The 14127-nt window shown below is 37.2% G+C and overlaps 2 protein-coding genes across 2 annotated transcripts; both read left to right on the top strand.

The window, feature by feature from the left end:
* Positions 1-1259: 1259 nt before the first annotated feature.
* On the top strand, positions 1260-6808 carry bco1 (beta-carotene oxygenase 1; the record flags this gene model as incomplete). The annotated part of the gene is made up of 12 exons (XM_080432645.1): positions 1260-1323; positions 1476-1604; positions 1700-1829; positions 2197-2344; positions 2442-2589; positions 3082-3296; positions 3617-3877; positions 4301-4406; positions 4533-4627; positions 5247-5358; positions 5517-5669; positions 6756-6808. 12 exons carry the CDS (start codon positions 1260-1262, stop codon positions 6806-6808), a joined length of 1614 nt encoding a protein of 537 aa, XP_080288771.1.
* A 1685-nt stretch (positions 6809-8493) lies between these two features.
* On the top strand, positions 8494-13636 carry bola3 (bolA family member 3). Its single transcript, XM_080426733.1, has 4 exons — positions 8494-8668; positions 9212-9335; positions 12049-12137; positions 12405-13636. Exons 1-4 carry the CDS (start codon positions 8633-8635, stop codon positions 12465-12467), a joined length of 312 nt encoding a protein of 103 aa, XP_080282859.1. The 5' UTR covers positions 8494-8632; the 3' UTR covers positions 12468-13636.
* The last annotated feature ends 491 nt before the right edge of the window (positions 13637-14127 follow it).

The raw sequence follows: 14127 nt of genomic DNA, 5'->3' as shown, positions 1-14127 counted from the left end.
ATTATTATATTTCGGTTTGCATTTTATGGTGAGTCTCTCTATAGACAGTTTTTTATGAACATTTAAAATACAATCTAATATAATCTAATGTACTGTACGTGTGTTTGTGGGGAAATATTATATGACCTGACATCATAATGTCAGGTCAAAATGTTTTACTATCAGCAACAAGTAATTCATTTACTACTCTATCACACAGTTCTATTTACAGTATACTGTTTTTATTTAGTCTTTAGGTATTCAGGGTGCTGTTTCCCCAATGGAGGAAGTTCACAATCAAGCATTCTCCCTTTAAAATAAGTTAAATAAACATTTGGATATACCCAACATAGGTTTGTTACATTCCTTACATTTGACATTCCTTACATCCTATGTTTACTTGTTACCACTTAAGCCCTATCTATATACATTGTCGAACGACAAATGGTGAAAATAGCCAACTACAAGCTCACAATGTATCGCTACGCAACTAAAAGCTCTACAGGCTTGTAGATGTACTATTTTTGTGATTTTTGAAATGTAGTTGTTTTACCTAGATCAAAGAATACAAATAAAGCCCTGTCTTCACTTGCTGAATAAAGAAAATGTTTTAATCACAATGTGATTAAGTTTGTGAAATTATTTACTTAATTGAGCATGAGAAAACAGCGTGCAGGTGTTTTTAATTCTATGACCTGTGTATGTGTATACTCCAATGCATCAATTTGAACATTGCCCAAAACATGGATGCCTGGGTTAAAGTGGTGAGCATACATTTTCAATTAAATTGTTAAATTGTGATATTATCAAATATATTTCAGACAGTCTACATTTCCCAAAAGGAAAGGCATGTATTTATTCTGATTGTTGATCATTGATAAAGATTAATGACCACTCTCAATAGACATTCCCCCATTCCCCCAGCAAATCGAACTCTGCATGGCATGCCATGAGCATGTGGATCTGCTATTTTTGAAAAAAATTAAATTCTTTCGCCTATGATAACATGCGGAACTCCGCGGTTAAAGTGGTGTAACAATTACAGTATTTATTCATTTTCAAGGAACAAAACAATTTCCATCACAATTTCTGAATACTCTTCGTGTCTGCCCTTAACTCATACCACCATCATAAAGCATAACAGACAGATAAGATATGACGTCTTGACTAACGTTCGAAGACAATTACATAAAAAAGGGTGTGGTTTATCGTGCCCTTTATAAGGCAGAACAGTGTCCTTGGTTTACCACACTGGATCTAGACAGAGCAATAGAGCAAATATGTCATACGACTACGCTAAAAATAAAGAGGAGAGGCCGGAACCCTATACAGCAGATGTCAAAGGTATATTCCAAAATACTGAGAAGAATTTAGTAACGTTCAACGGAAGTGACTGACAGCATCCTTAGGACTCCATTCCAACAGAAACATTCGGTGCCTGCAAGAATTTCCTTTATATTATATGAGTTTAAGAAGGCTCTTTCTCTTTGATTTAGGCAACATTCCCAGGTGGCTCCAAGGTACGCTTTTGCGGAATGGCCCAGGCATATTCTCAGTGGGGGAGACAAGTTATGATCATTGGTTTGATGGAATGGCTCTAATGCACAGCTTCACATTCAAAGATGGTAGGTGTTCATGATAAATGAAAAGTCCAACCATTTAAACTTAATTTTTAAAATGTTCAATTCATTCTATTATACTAATACTAATTCTATTTCAGGAGGGGTAATCTATAGGAGTAGATACCTAAGAAGTGACACATATGAAGATAACATGGCAGCCAAAAGGATTGTGGTGTCTGAAATGGGGACAATGGCTTATCCAGATCCATCCAAAAACTTCATCACCAGGTATGCCTTTCCGTAAAACACTTGATAACATAAACATTCTAAATGGGTACATAGCTGATAGGAAATAAACTTCTGTTTCCTAGCAATGCAATTCCACTAACATTGTCTATGCGTTGCAACCTTCTCTTTATCTGTGCAATAATGCCCACGAGGGCATTTTGTGATGTTACTCAGAACATAATGTTTAATTATGTAATCTCTCAAGAGCAGATTCTGAGATAGTCAAAAACAGCAGAGGGCGCTGTTTTTCCTTTTCATTTGGCACTGGGTTCCCAGATTGGAACATATGTAACGTGTCTCCTTTATGCTTAGTATACATTCTTATAAGTGGCCTAAAGTATTTACCAGAATGTTTTCTCATTTTCAGGGCAATTACCTTTCTAAATCACACAATTCCAGATTTCACAGACAACTGTGGAAATAATTTTGTCAGATATGGGGAGGAGTATTATGCCACCTCTGAAACAAATTACATTCGCAAAATTGATCCTGTGACCTTGGAAACTCTGGAAAAGGTAATATTATCTTGTTGTCTCAATGTATCAAATGATGACCATGATCATTTTGATGACATCATCGTTTGTTTATCAGAGCGTTTCACATCCTATCCAGGTGGATTACCAGAAATACCTTCCTGTGAATCTGGTGACATCCCATCCACACTATGATAAAGAGGGAAACACCTACAACATGGGAACTACAATAGCACACATGGCCAAGACAAAATACAATGTGTTTAAAGTCCCAGCCACTGAGAAAGGTATGCAAAAGTTGTTATTCTCAATTTACACCTGAACACCTTATTGTAATATCCAGTGCCAATTTAATAATTATTAGTAATCACAAGCCAAAAATAAACCACTGTACATTCTGACACAATTGAGAACACAGAAAAGCCAGTATTACAACTTATCAAGCTACAGTATTCTGCATTATTCTCTTTATTATAACCCTTTACAGTATTTAATTTACCGGGGTCCCACAGGGGTCCCCACTTGGTCCCCTCCCTTTTCCCCTCTACACCAAATCTGTTTGACGAAAATAGCCGACCTTAACATGTCACAACACATTGTGAGCTTGTAGATCTGCTATTTGCACCAAATGTTTGCTTATTATCGCATGCCTAGAATAGGGTCGCTAGGGTATTCAGTAAGTGGTAAACCCCTATGTATTTTGTTGTGTGTCAAATAGTAAAAATAGCCTATCCACAAGCATCGCATTGAAATTGTTTTCCGCTCTTTTTCATGATCAGACAAAGGCTCAGCTGCACTGAAGAATGTAGAGATAATCTGCACACTGCCCTGCCCCTCCCTCCTCCAACCCAGCTACTATCACAGTTTTGGCATGACAGACAACTACTTCATCTTCATTGAGCAGCCTTTGAAACTGGACATCGTCAGGATGGCCACTGCATACATGAGAACTGTCAACTGGGCAAGCTGTATGAAATACTCTCCTGAAGAAAATGTGAGGGTCAAGGCAGCAACTATTGATTATTTTATTATAATAATAATAATAATAATAATAATTATTATTATTATTATTATTATTATTATTATTATTATTATTATTATTATTATTATTATTATTATTATTATGTTAGGAACCCTTACATATTGTCGCCAACTGAGAAACAGCCTATCTGCCCAGGTTAATTTCAAAACACTCAAACTTCAATGTCGGAATCTCACATGACTATATACTTGCAGGACATGATACATTTTAGGAAGGAAGGCGCATCATCAATATCTTGTGGCCCTAATTGATTGTTTCATTTGTTTGAACAGACTCTGATTCACCTCATAGATCGGAAGACAGGCAAAGAGTTGGGGACAAAGTACTTCACAGGAGCGATGGTTGTCTATCATCATGTGAACGCATTCGAAGACGATGGACACGTGATCTTTGATGTCATCGCCTATGAGGATAACAGTCTTTATGACACATTCTATTTGGACAAACTGAAAGAGTCAAGCACCTCAGACAACCAAAAACACAAAAGTAAACCAAAATACAAAAGATTTGCTCTCCCTCTACAGTCTGATAAGGTGAGATTTCTCAGAATTATCTATTCATGCGATCCTTCACAGGTTAGAGCAGGAGTTCCCAAGCTTTTCAGATCAAGACCCAAAAGTTAAATTTGGTGTCTCCCGGGACCCAAACTCAAAAAATACTTTATGATTTACCACTTAATCCTTATTTAATAGTGAAAATAGCCGATCAACAAGCTTTTTTCAATATTCCTTAAAAGCTTTTTACATTTATGGAATTTTTTGGACGTTTTAAACATTTCTGAAATTCCTTTTTCCTTTTTTAACTTCTGAAAAAACTTTCTTTTGAATAATTAACTAATGTATAGGAAACATATATATTTTTTATATTTACTCACAACCCATAAAAAGGGGCCTGTGAAACACTGGGTTAGTGCCATTAATATTAAGTATTATTTCCTTGTTTGATATTCTCTGTAGGGGATTGATGTAGGAGAAGACCTGGTGAAAATCAAATACACCACAGCCAGTGCTGTGAAGAAGAAGGATGGAAAATTGCACTGCCAACCACAAGTACTTTTTGAAGGTAAATGTAAAACTGTTTAATTAGAAATACAATTATATGAAGTCACTTTCCTTCTGTTAGAATTTTTTTTTTTAAGTGCTGATGCTGATTTTATCAGTTGTTAAATTCTCAAATGAATCCCAATAGGTGTAGAAGTACCCAGAATCAACTACGACAAGAATGGCAAGAAGCACCGATATGTATTCATGACGTGTGTGGAAATGTCTGCAGTGGCAACAAAGGTAAAACTACATAGTAATACAGTAACATTGGTCAAAAAGATCAAACGTGTTCATGACAATCGCATCTGATTTGCGCAGAAAGAGGATGGTGGTCGAGAGCAGATATGATCTTGATGATAAACAAAAAATTTGAGTAGTCCATCGACAGCAGAGGGTATAGAGTTGTCCATGGACAGTACAGGGTATAGAGTTGTCCATGGGCAGTACAGGTAGAGATCAGTTTGCAAAAGATCAGTACGAGTTATCAGACGGGATACAACATCAGAAAAAAAATGGGAGATCCGGGCACTCGAAGTTAAAAGAGGGAACAGGGAGCCTTTAATTAATACAACGCCAACATGTTTCGACCTGAAGCGGCCTTCATCAGAGCTGAAGCCTGATTTTGTCAAGGCTTTTCGAGATAAAAGAATGCTGCCGATGCGTTTCAGCTCAAGGGATCCTACATCAAGGTGTAAAGGTTTACACCCTGGTTACACTCTGATGATATGGACATTGTAAGCAGGCAGTCTGTCTACAATCTAATCTTACACTGCAATTATGGTTGATGCTTTGGTGGTTAGAGTCTAACCAGTCAGCTACTAATAAGCCCCAACCTACTTATTCTTATCTATCAATTTAGATAATGAAGTTTGACACAGAAACCAGAGCAAAGATTGAGTGGAGCGAAGAAAACTGCTGGCCCTCAGAGGCTGTCTTCATTCCCAAGCCAAACGGGGAGGAAGAGGATGATGGTGAGACACATATGCTCAAACTACCATAAAGCTATAATTTGAGTGTTGCTTTGAGTGTTTGAGTGTTGTTTTATACTCTGGGTCAAATATATTATGAATACGGCTCAATATTTCAATTTAGTCTTCTCTGCATAACTCACCATCCCTTGTCTTAACAGGTGTGGTTTTAACATCGGTCATCAACTCCAACCCAGGGCAGTCTGGCTTCATCCTGGTGCTTGATGGGAAGTCATTCACAGAAGTAGCTCGAGCATATGTTAATGCAGAGTTGCACATGGATATGCATGGACATTTTATCCCAGCCGAAGAAAGTACTCCCCTTTAGTTTGCACATTGTAAATTATATTGTTTGAATTATATTGTCTTTTTTTAGACAACTCGTTGATATACATATTCATGTATTTATAACAGACGTTTTCCCCAAAAAGGGAAACAAGGGATGTTCTTCATCATTTAAATGTTTATAAAAAAAATCAATGACATATTGAATCTTGGTGTGATTACAGATTTGTTATTTAGCGTTTCTCGTATTCTATTGTATATATTGTAAGACAGTTTGTAGGACACATAATAAAAGTTGTACTGCGTTATTTACATTATTAAGCATCCTTTGAATGGTTCAAGTGTACAGTACTATCACACAGCCTAGGTGACAAATATGTCCTCATCTTAAGTGGGGAGTGTCATCTGGCATTCTTTCTGGAAGAATAATCCATCGTAAAAAGTTAAACATCATTGAGGTTGGTTGTACATGTTGTGAAAGGGAAGGACAAAATGTTACATATAGGCTACACTACCAGTTATACATATGCTATTCTCATAGCTCATTAACAACCATGATATAAGCAAAGAGAGTATCTGCTCATTGAATCTCATCGGCTGCACTGGGTAACAGAGAACATGAATTAATTAATTGCTTGCCAGTGGATGTTGTTGTTTTCTTTTCGACAATTTTTCAGAATTTCTGCCTTGTTTCAATGGAGATAGTAAACAGAGAGAAATGAAAGGTGGGATTACATAAAGCAAAGAGCTTGGGTCAGATTACAACCTGGGCCAGCTGCATGAAGCACTTAATCCTTATTTATGTGGTGGTATAAACTCTTATCAGGTGCTCACTTGGTTTCCGGCCTCACGATCACTGTGTTTGCATAATATAATTCACCCATAAAACAAGAAAGACTTTCCAATGAAGAGCTCAATGAGCTGGGTAAGGCAAGGTACTACAGTAGTGTACAATCCAGGGTAAACCGGCAATGAGTCACCTCCAATCCTCCATAGAGTTATAATATGTCGGGTCACCTCACCTGGCCTCCTGATGATTAGCTTGAGGAGAAGTCATTAGATGAACTCCTCCCGCTTGACGTTCCTGAATCTCTGCATCTCTGGTGATGCTGCAGACAATGATAAGTATGAGAGGACAAGACACATCCATAACCAGTGGTGGAAATAGTACTCAATTTTATTTTTTACTTAAGTAAAACTATCAATACTGCAATGTAGAAATACTCTGTTACAAGTAAAAATCCGGAATTCAAGATTTACTTGAGTAAAAGTACAAAAGTATTGGTATCAAAATGTACTTAAAGTACCAAAACTAGAAAGTATTCAAGAAAATTGGAAATACTCCAGTAAAGTAAAAGTACCTCAAAATACTTAAGTACAGTACTTAAGTAAATGTACTTAGTTACTTTCCACCACTGTCTATAACAAAAATATATCAGGGGCTTGGATATGGCCTTTTTGGCAATCTGGCACTGCAAGCTGGGTGTATTTCACTCAACTCCTTTCACCCAGTAGGATCTGGGGACTGAGGGTGGATATTAATTGATTGATTGAATACTTTATTAACAGTTTGCAAAGACAAGCACAGGAAAGTTCAATACAAGGTCTGTTAAGAGGATTTTAAACCCAAGAAAGCACTCCTTCTTTCCATTGGGGTCCTGTGTACCCAATTAATCGAAAAAGGTGGCATATTTAAGCTGCTCGGAGCGCCCTCTATAGTCCCCATGTGGAAACATAACCAGTTAAATATGTATTATTAAAACCGTGCATAATAAGTTAACACAATACTACTTTAGTACAGCATAGATGAGTTTGTCCAGGAGAGGGCGCCAATGTCCACATCCAAACACATAAACGCAGAAAGAAAAACTATATAACAGCCAGTTAGCTTATCTAACTCGTTTTATCCTTATTTTTAACTCCATGGTTTTATCACGTTGATAGTTTGCTCTACTGTCAACGTACAACTAAGTAAAAAGTTAAATATCGCTGTACTATCAACTGACTTGGATCAAGACTATCATAGATGTATTTGATCGAGTCTGACTTTTACTTTTCTTGGCCTGCAGTGCACCACCAGTGCGTCCTGCACTTTTAGTAGTAAAGCCCGTACTTGTACACTACATGTAGAAAACATATATAAGGTGCTTACCCGGTTGCCCAAAATGTAAACTCTTCGGACTCTTCTCTTTAACTCTATGGTCTTTGTGCGCTGCATTAGTCCATATTTTTCAATAGATGTGTGTTTTAATCCCCGTCTGTGTCGGATTCTGTCGGTTCGGTTCCCTGTATTCCTCAATGGGCGGTAGTTACGGGGCGCATTCGGTGAAAGCCGGAATTACACTCAATGTAAACAGGAAGTAAACGAGGGGGGTAAATGGCGTTCGGCCACAGACGGGATTAAAACACATATCTATTGACAAGATACGGACTAATATAGTGCACAAAGATTCCGAAGGGCGAGTTAACATTTGGGGCAACCCTGTAAGCACCTTATATTTTGCATTTGTACACGTTTGGAGAAATACTGGATTTACTTGTGAAGGTCCAGGACGCACTGGGGGGTGCTAGCCAAGACTATCGTAGATATAAAAATGTAAAAATCGATCAAATACATCTTTGCTAGTCTTAATCAAAGGCTACAACAGACAATAAGAAAAAGGCATATAACAATTACACTCTTAAAGCCTTATATGACGCGCAAGGGTGTCGCTTTTCTAAAAGAACAGATCTACAAGCTAACTACACGTCGCATCGTGACGCGTAGTTAGCTTGTAGATCTGTTCTTTTTGACAAGCCGGATGTCCCTGGCTGCCTGTTGTACACGTCATATTGCCGCGACGGCTGTTAAGTGTTTGGGGTTTGTGTGGATCTGAGGGCATGACTTTTAAAACCGCTCATCAACGGATAGTGGGATTTTAATGCACCATAGTTGCAGTTTGCATTACATTATATTGACAGTTTGTGTCGCAAACAGGACGTGACTGTAACTATGATGTCTGTTTCTCGATTTCTTCGCATCAATCAAGTAAATGAGCTTACGAATCTATTCATAACGCACAGACAGCAGCAGAATGAACAGTTAACCGCAACGACATCAAACTTTGACACTTTGTAGCCAAGCCTTCTTCCTATCAGTGGTGGTAAAAGTACTCAGATTGTTTACTTTAAGTAAATGTGTCAATACCGCAATGTAGAAATACTCTGTTACAAGTAAAAGTCCGGAATAAAAAATGTACTTGAGTAAAAGTGCAAAAGTGTTGGCATCAAAATATACTTACAATAACAAAAGTAAAAGTACTCATTATGCAGAATGTCCCATGTCACCGGTTTCAAATGTATACAAATATTTTTCTATCCAAAGTTTAAATAGGGCTGAAGTGGTTAATGTATGTTTTGTAATGATAATCCAATATTTGCCTCTGAGATGTATAAAACATTGGAAATACTCCAGTAAAGTAAAAGTATCTCAAAATTGTACTTAAGTACATATACTTAGTTACTTTACACCACTGCTTTCTTTAATTCATTAATTTGTTCATTGATTGTGTCCTGTTTTTTTCCTTTGAAGGTTGTTCTTTCTAGATGTTTGCAGAGATGTCTGTCTTCACAAACAGATGGAGAAGTCCGCATCGCACAGATACTGAAAGAGAAGTTTCCTCTAGCGGCATCGCTCAAAGTTGTAGATATTTCAGGTAATGTAGATAGAAACATTGTGCAAAATAGATGAATATTTAATGCATGCGAATATGCTTGTATTGGTTCATGATGAGGAGCAAAATGTCAACACTTGACAGCTGTCTGTTTCCAAATACTGACAAGCAGCAAGCTAATTGTTCTCTTAAGTCTCAAGAGTTTTGCTCCAGAAGGTGTGCTTATGAATGTCCTAATTAGATAACCTAACAATTTACATTGATTGTTAAAGGTAGGGTAAGTTATTTTCTTTGGTTAAAATAAGTGTTATTTTCTATCAATTGCACACCCCATGAAGCCTTGAATCCATGGATTTATTTTAGTTTTTGTGGCATTCCTAAGCTAATAATTTGATTCCCGTCTCCTACCGGCTAATGTATCCGGTAGGAGACACAAAGTAGATTATTTGTGTCTCCTACCGGAAATACACACGGTCATCAAATTATTGTCTTAGGAATGCCACAAAAACAAAAATAAATCCATGAATTCAAGGCTTCATGGGGTGTGTAATTGATAGAAAATAAGTCATTTTTTGGGTGAACTCCTCCTTTAAATAGCTCTATATTCTGATAGTAATCATTGCTATAGAGTGTTTGTTCAGTAACGGGAGTCTCCACTTCTCTCCAGCTCTTTATTAAACAGAAAATTCATTTTCAGGTCATGATACCAATTTGATCCAATCAGGATAAAGAACTCAGGCAGGATACAGATTAAACAAGTGAACTTGGAAGTGGTGGCACAAAATAATGAGCAGACAAAATTGGAATTGGAACACTATAAAAAATTAAGCTGATAAATGGGTACTCTCTCCTGATTGGCTGACATTTTGTCACCTACCTGAAAATGTATTTTCTGTTCATTAAAGAGCTGGAGAGACATGGGGAGACCTCTGTGACTGAACAGACACTCAGAATAGACAGACAGAATATACTGCTTTAACCTTTTTAACAAAAAAACGTTTGTTTTGACCAACACATATCACTTACCCTACCTTTAAGACTGGATCTGAAGTCTTTAGACAGTAAAGAATCTTGAATACAATACTAACTCAAAAGTAACATGCAACGAAAACCACCTGGATTAAAACCCTGATCTCATGGTAGCCACAAGCAACTCTTAGATTCTATTTTTAATATCTGGAATCTAGAGTTGCAATACCAACCTTGACAGCCCAATACATCCAAACAGAAAAGTCCAATCTGATTGTATTAAACAACGTTAAACTCACCAACATTGCAGCTGTACGGAAAGCTGCAAAGTTTTTGTTTCATAAAAATCCACCGTAGACATGGTATGACCTACTTGTTTCTGTCAAGAAATTCCGTGCAGGTGATCATTTTTCCAAGTGTTCGAGTTTGGAAGCGCTCGTGGTAAATCAGTCAACGGTCCTGCGTACCAGGGGCGGACGCACTGTAGGCACAGTCAAGCCCGTGCCTTACCTTGAATACACTGTGCCTTCCCTCCGCCAGACAGCTTTTTGTGTATTTACTATGATTGAATATCGCCCCCTATACTTAAGGCCGACAAACAGCTTAATACACATGGGCGCTGGGGGCCTACCACGTATTTGCCTGGCCTTACTCATAAAGAGATCCTGCGTCCGCCACTGCTGCGTACCACCTGTTTCTAAATTGCATGTAATACTGGAGACAGCAGGACGTTGAGTTATTGAAAACGAGTGCTTCCAAACTCCAACAAAAATAATCACCTGCATGGAATTTCTTGACATAAAGTAGCTTGTACCATGTGGTGGATTCTTATGAAAACATTTTTTTTTTAATGTTTTGTAAGCTTTGAGCTATTGCTCCTTCATATTATTGCCATTCATTACCTCTTAGCAAATCAGAGACCATGCTACACATTGCATTAGGATTAAGTGTATAACAAAGCAGAAGAGGGGACATTTCTTTTTTCTAGCCTTTTGTTGTTCAACAAATAGCTAAATTAGCCAATATACAATCTTACAACGTGTCGCATCACAACACCTTTTGAGTTTGTCGATCTGCCATTTAATACAGACATTTTTGTTTGAAAATTTGGCCAAAATAGGGACACCAGGATTAATATGGTTAACATTTAACATGTTAAATTGTGATGCATATTAGACACTCTACCATAAGGAAATGCATGTATTTAATTCAGTCTGACCGGAAGCAGGGATAAAACATCCCAATGGTGATAACAATTAATGACCAGAGGGGGATATCAAAACAGAGGCATGGATGCCTCCCCAGCAAATTGAACCCTTTATGGAATGAAGGCATAGAGCATAGCAGTGGCGGCCATTTTCTGGTTCCACTTCAAAATAGTCAATGCATTTTTCCCATTGACATTTTCAAAAATACTTATATCAATTAATTTAAGCCTAGAATCAAGCCATCCAGGGTCCTGGTGAATCATGACCATTAAACATTTTTTCTGTGATTTAATTTAATATTTAATTATATGATATACTATATTTAATAAATACCCTTTGTTTTGCCGTTTTCAAAAAAGTTTTTTCACAGAATCGAACGTTTTATGGTCATGATTCACCAGGACCCTGGATGGCTTGATTCTAGGCTTAAAATAATTGATATAAATATTTTTGGAAATGTCAATGGGAAAAATGCATTGACTATTTTGAAGTGGAACCAGAAAATGGCCACCACTGCTATGCCATATACCCTTGTCTATGATATCACTGATGCTTATCTGATCCTGTGCCATCCTCAGGTGGATGTGGTGCCATGTATGAGATCCATATAGAGTCTGATGAGTTCAAAGGGAAAAGAACCATTCAACAACATCAACTCGTCAATCAGGTAAACTCATCACAAAATGTAGCCCAGTTTATTACCTGTTGACAAAGCATGAAAAGAACACATTGCTTGTGTTTCTGCATTTGGTGCACTGATAATTTTGACTTAAAATTTAGAATGTGTTTTGTCTTTAGATTAAAATTAGTTCTAGTCATAATTCAGTGACTAGAACATACAAATTGATTGGTCAAAAGTATACAAATTGATTCATTGGCCTATTATTATTATTATTATTATTATTCAACAACTATAATATTTTCTCACCCACAGGCACTCAAGGATGAGATCCAAGAAATGCATGGATTGCGAATATTCACAGATGTTCCAAAATAATACAATGAGAAAGTATTGATAGAATTTAATGTTAATTGCTATTGCTCTGAGGATCATAATATTGCTGCCAGGTCTGTATTTTACGAAGTCAATTGTGTAATAAAATGTAAAGATTATTTTACTTTCTTAAAAAATATTTCATTTATTTGTTTATTGTCTGTGAAGTGGTTGAAGTTCTGTGAGATATCTGAAAGCTCCAAGGACAATGAGTGAAGCTATGATGTGCAGAAAATGAGACTTTGTGACAGGAGTCATTGTGAAATGTCAGGTAGGGTTCCTGTTAGTCTAACTATGGACTAAGCTTTGCATGAACATGTCTCATGTATAATATTTAATAAAGTTGAGATATTGCTACGTTGACCTGCAAATAGTGTTAGGATGAGTAGACAATTTGTATACAACCTTTTCTTGACTTGTTTTCATATAATTTTGCCATCTCACATGGTCAGCAGCACTAATGTCTACATGTAAGTAGCATGAGGATGTACACCTTTAGTCAAAGTTCCAATTATTTGTACCGGTATGCACAGATGGTGCAGAGGTTAGTCAGTGGTGAGTGAGAAACAATGGAGGGTTCATTGACCAAACATGTTTAAAAAGCCCACATCGAGGACAATAAACAATGCAACATCCTGCTGCTTTGCCATTACATCATGGGTCTTCAACAGGGGGTCCTCAGAGTTACTACAGGGGAGCCACCAAATATTTGTCTGTTATGAACGTTTGATTTTACATTAACCACTTTAATCCTCGCACCCCTTTTCTGAGGGGAACATTAGCCGGAAATAGCCGATCTACAAGCTCGCCCTGCTAGGCGTTGTGAGAGGTTTGGTGTAGAAGGAAAAAAGAGCAGACCAAGTACAAGTTTTCTATTTGTTGATGGTTTAAGTGGTCAACCGTCTGAAAATACACATGAACATGAATCCAACACAATGATGACAGTGCTGTCAAACTCAAGTCTATGAAGCTATATGAAATCTATGAAAAAGATGAATCTACAACACATTTTTATACAATATGTAGTGGGGGTCCCTGCTTCATCTCTCTCAGCTAAGGGGTCCTTGAGCCTGAACAACGTTGAAGACCCCTTCATTACATTATTCCCCCAAAACATCACCAGCAGGTGGTGCTGTATGTAATGTAGGCTACCATAACTATTAAACTGCAAACTGTTTGATACACTTTTCAACATGGGTCCTCCTCTGTCATCTGAAATAATTATACTCAACAATGCTGTATAGTGTTTATTCGTTAGGAAGTTTATGTAATTTTGGTTTAAGCATACGACGTGAAGAAACAATATTCATAATAAATAAGCTGAAGACGATATTGATGTTTCCATTGAGAACGACGCACGCTGCACGCACGGTCAGTGGTGGAAAAACTACTCTCATGTTTTACTTAAGTAGAAGTATCAATACTGCAATGTATTGTATAACCACTCTGTTACTTAGCCTACAAGTAAGAGTCCAGAATTCAAAATCTACTTGATTAAAAGTACAAAAGTATTGGTATCAAAATGTACTTAAATTACCAAAAGTAGAAAGTACTCATTATGCAGAACGTCCCATTTCACACGTTTTCAAATTTATAAAGATATTTTCGAAATAGCCAATCTACAAGCTCACAATGGTGCATTGGGCAACCCATTGTGAGCTTG

This window comes from Gymnoscopelus braueri (assembly GCF_963280865.1).
Source record: "Gymnoscopelus braueri genome assembly, chromosome: 1".
Lineage (NCBI taxonomy): Eukaryota > Metazoa > Chordata > Actinopteri > Myctophiformes > Myctophidae > Gymnoscopelus > Gymnoscopelus braueri.
This window is presented reverse-complemented; position numbering and strand designations above follow the sequence as displayed.

What these genes read in the sequence shown, in the direction of transcription:
- bola3 (XM_080426733.1), top strand. Translation starts at nt 8,633, where the DNA reads ATGATGTCTGTTTCTCGATTTCTTCGCATCAATCAA. An exon ending in CAAAGTTGTAGATATTTCAG is followed by an intron (nt 9,336 to 12,048) that starts GTAATGTAGATA and finishes TGCCATCCTCAG; the next exon opens with GTGGATGTGGTGCCATGTAT. An exon ending in AACATCAACTCGTCAATCAG is followed by an intron (nt 12,138 to 12,404) that starts GTAAACTCATCA and finishes TCTCACCCACAG; the next exon opens with GCACTCAAGGATGAGATCCA.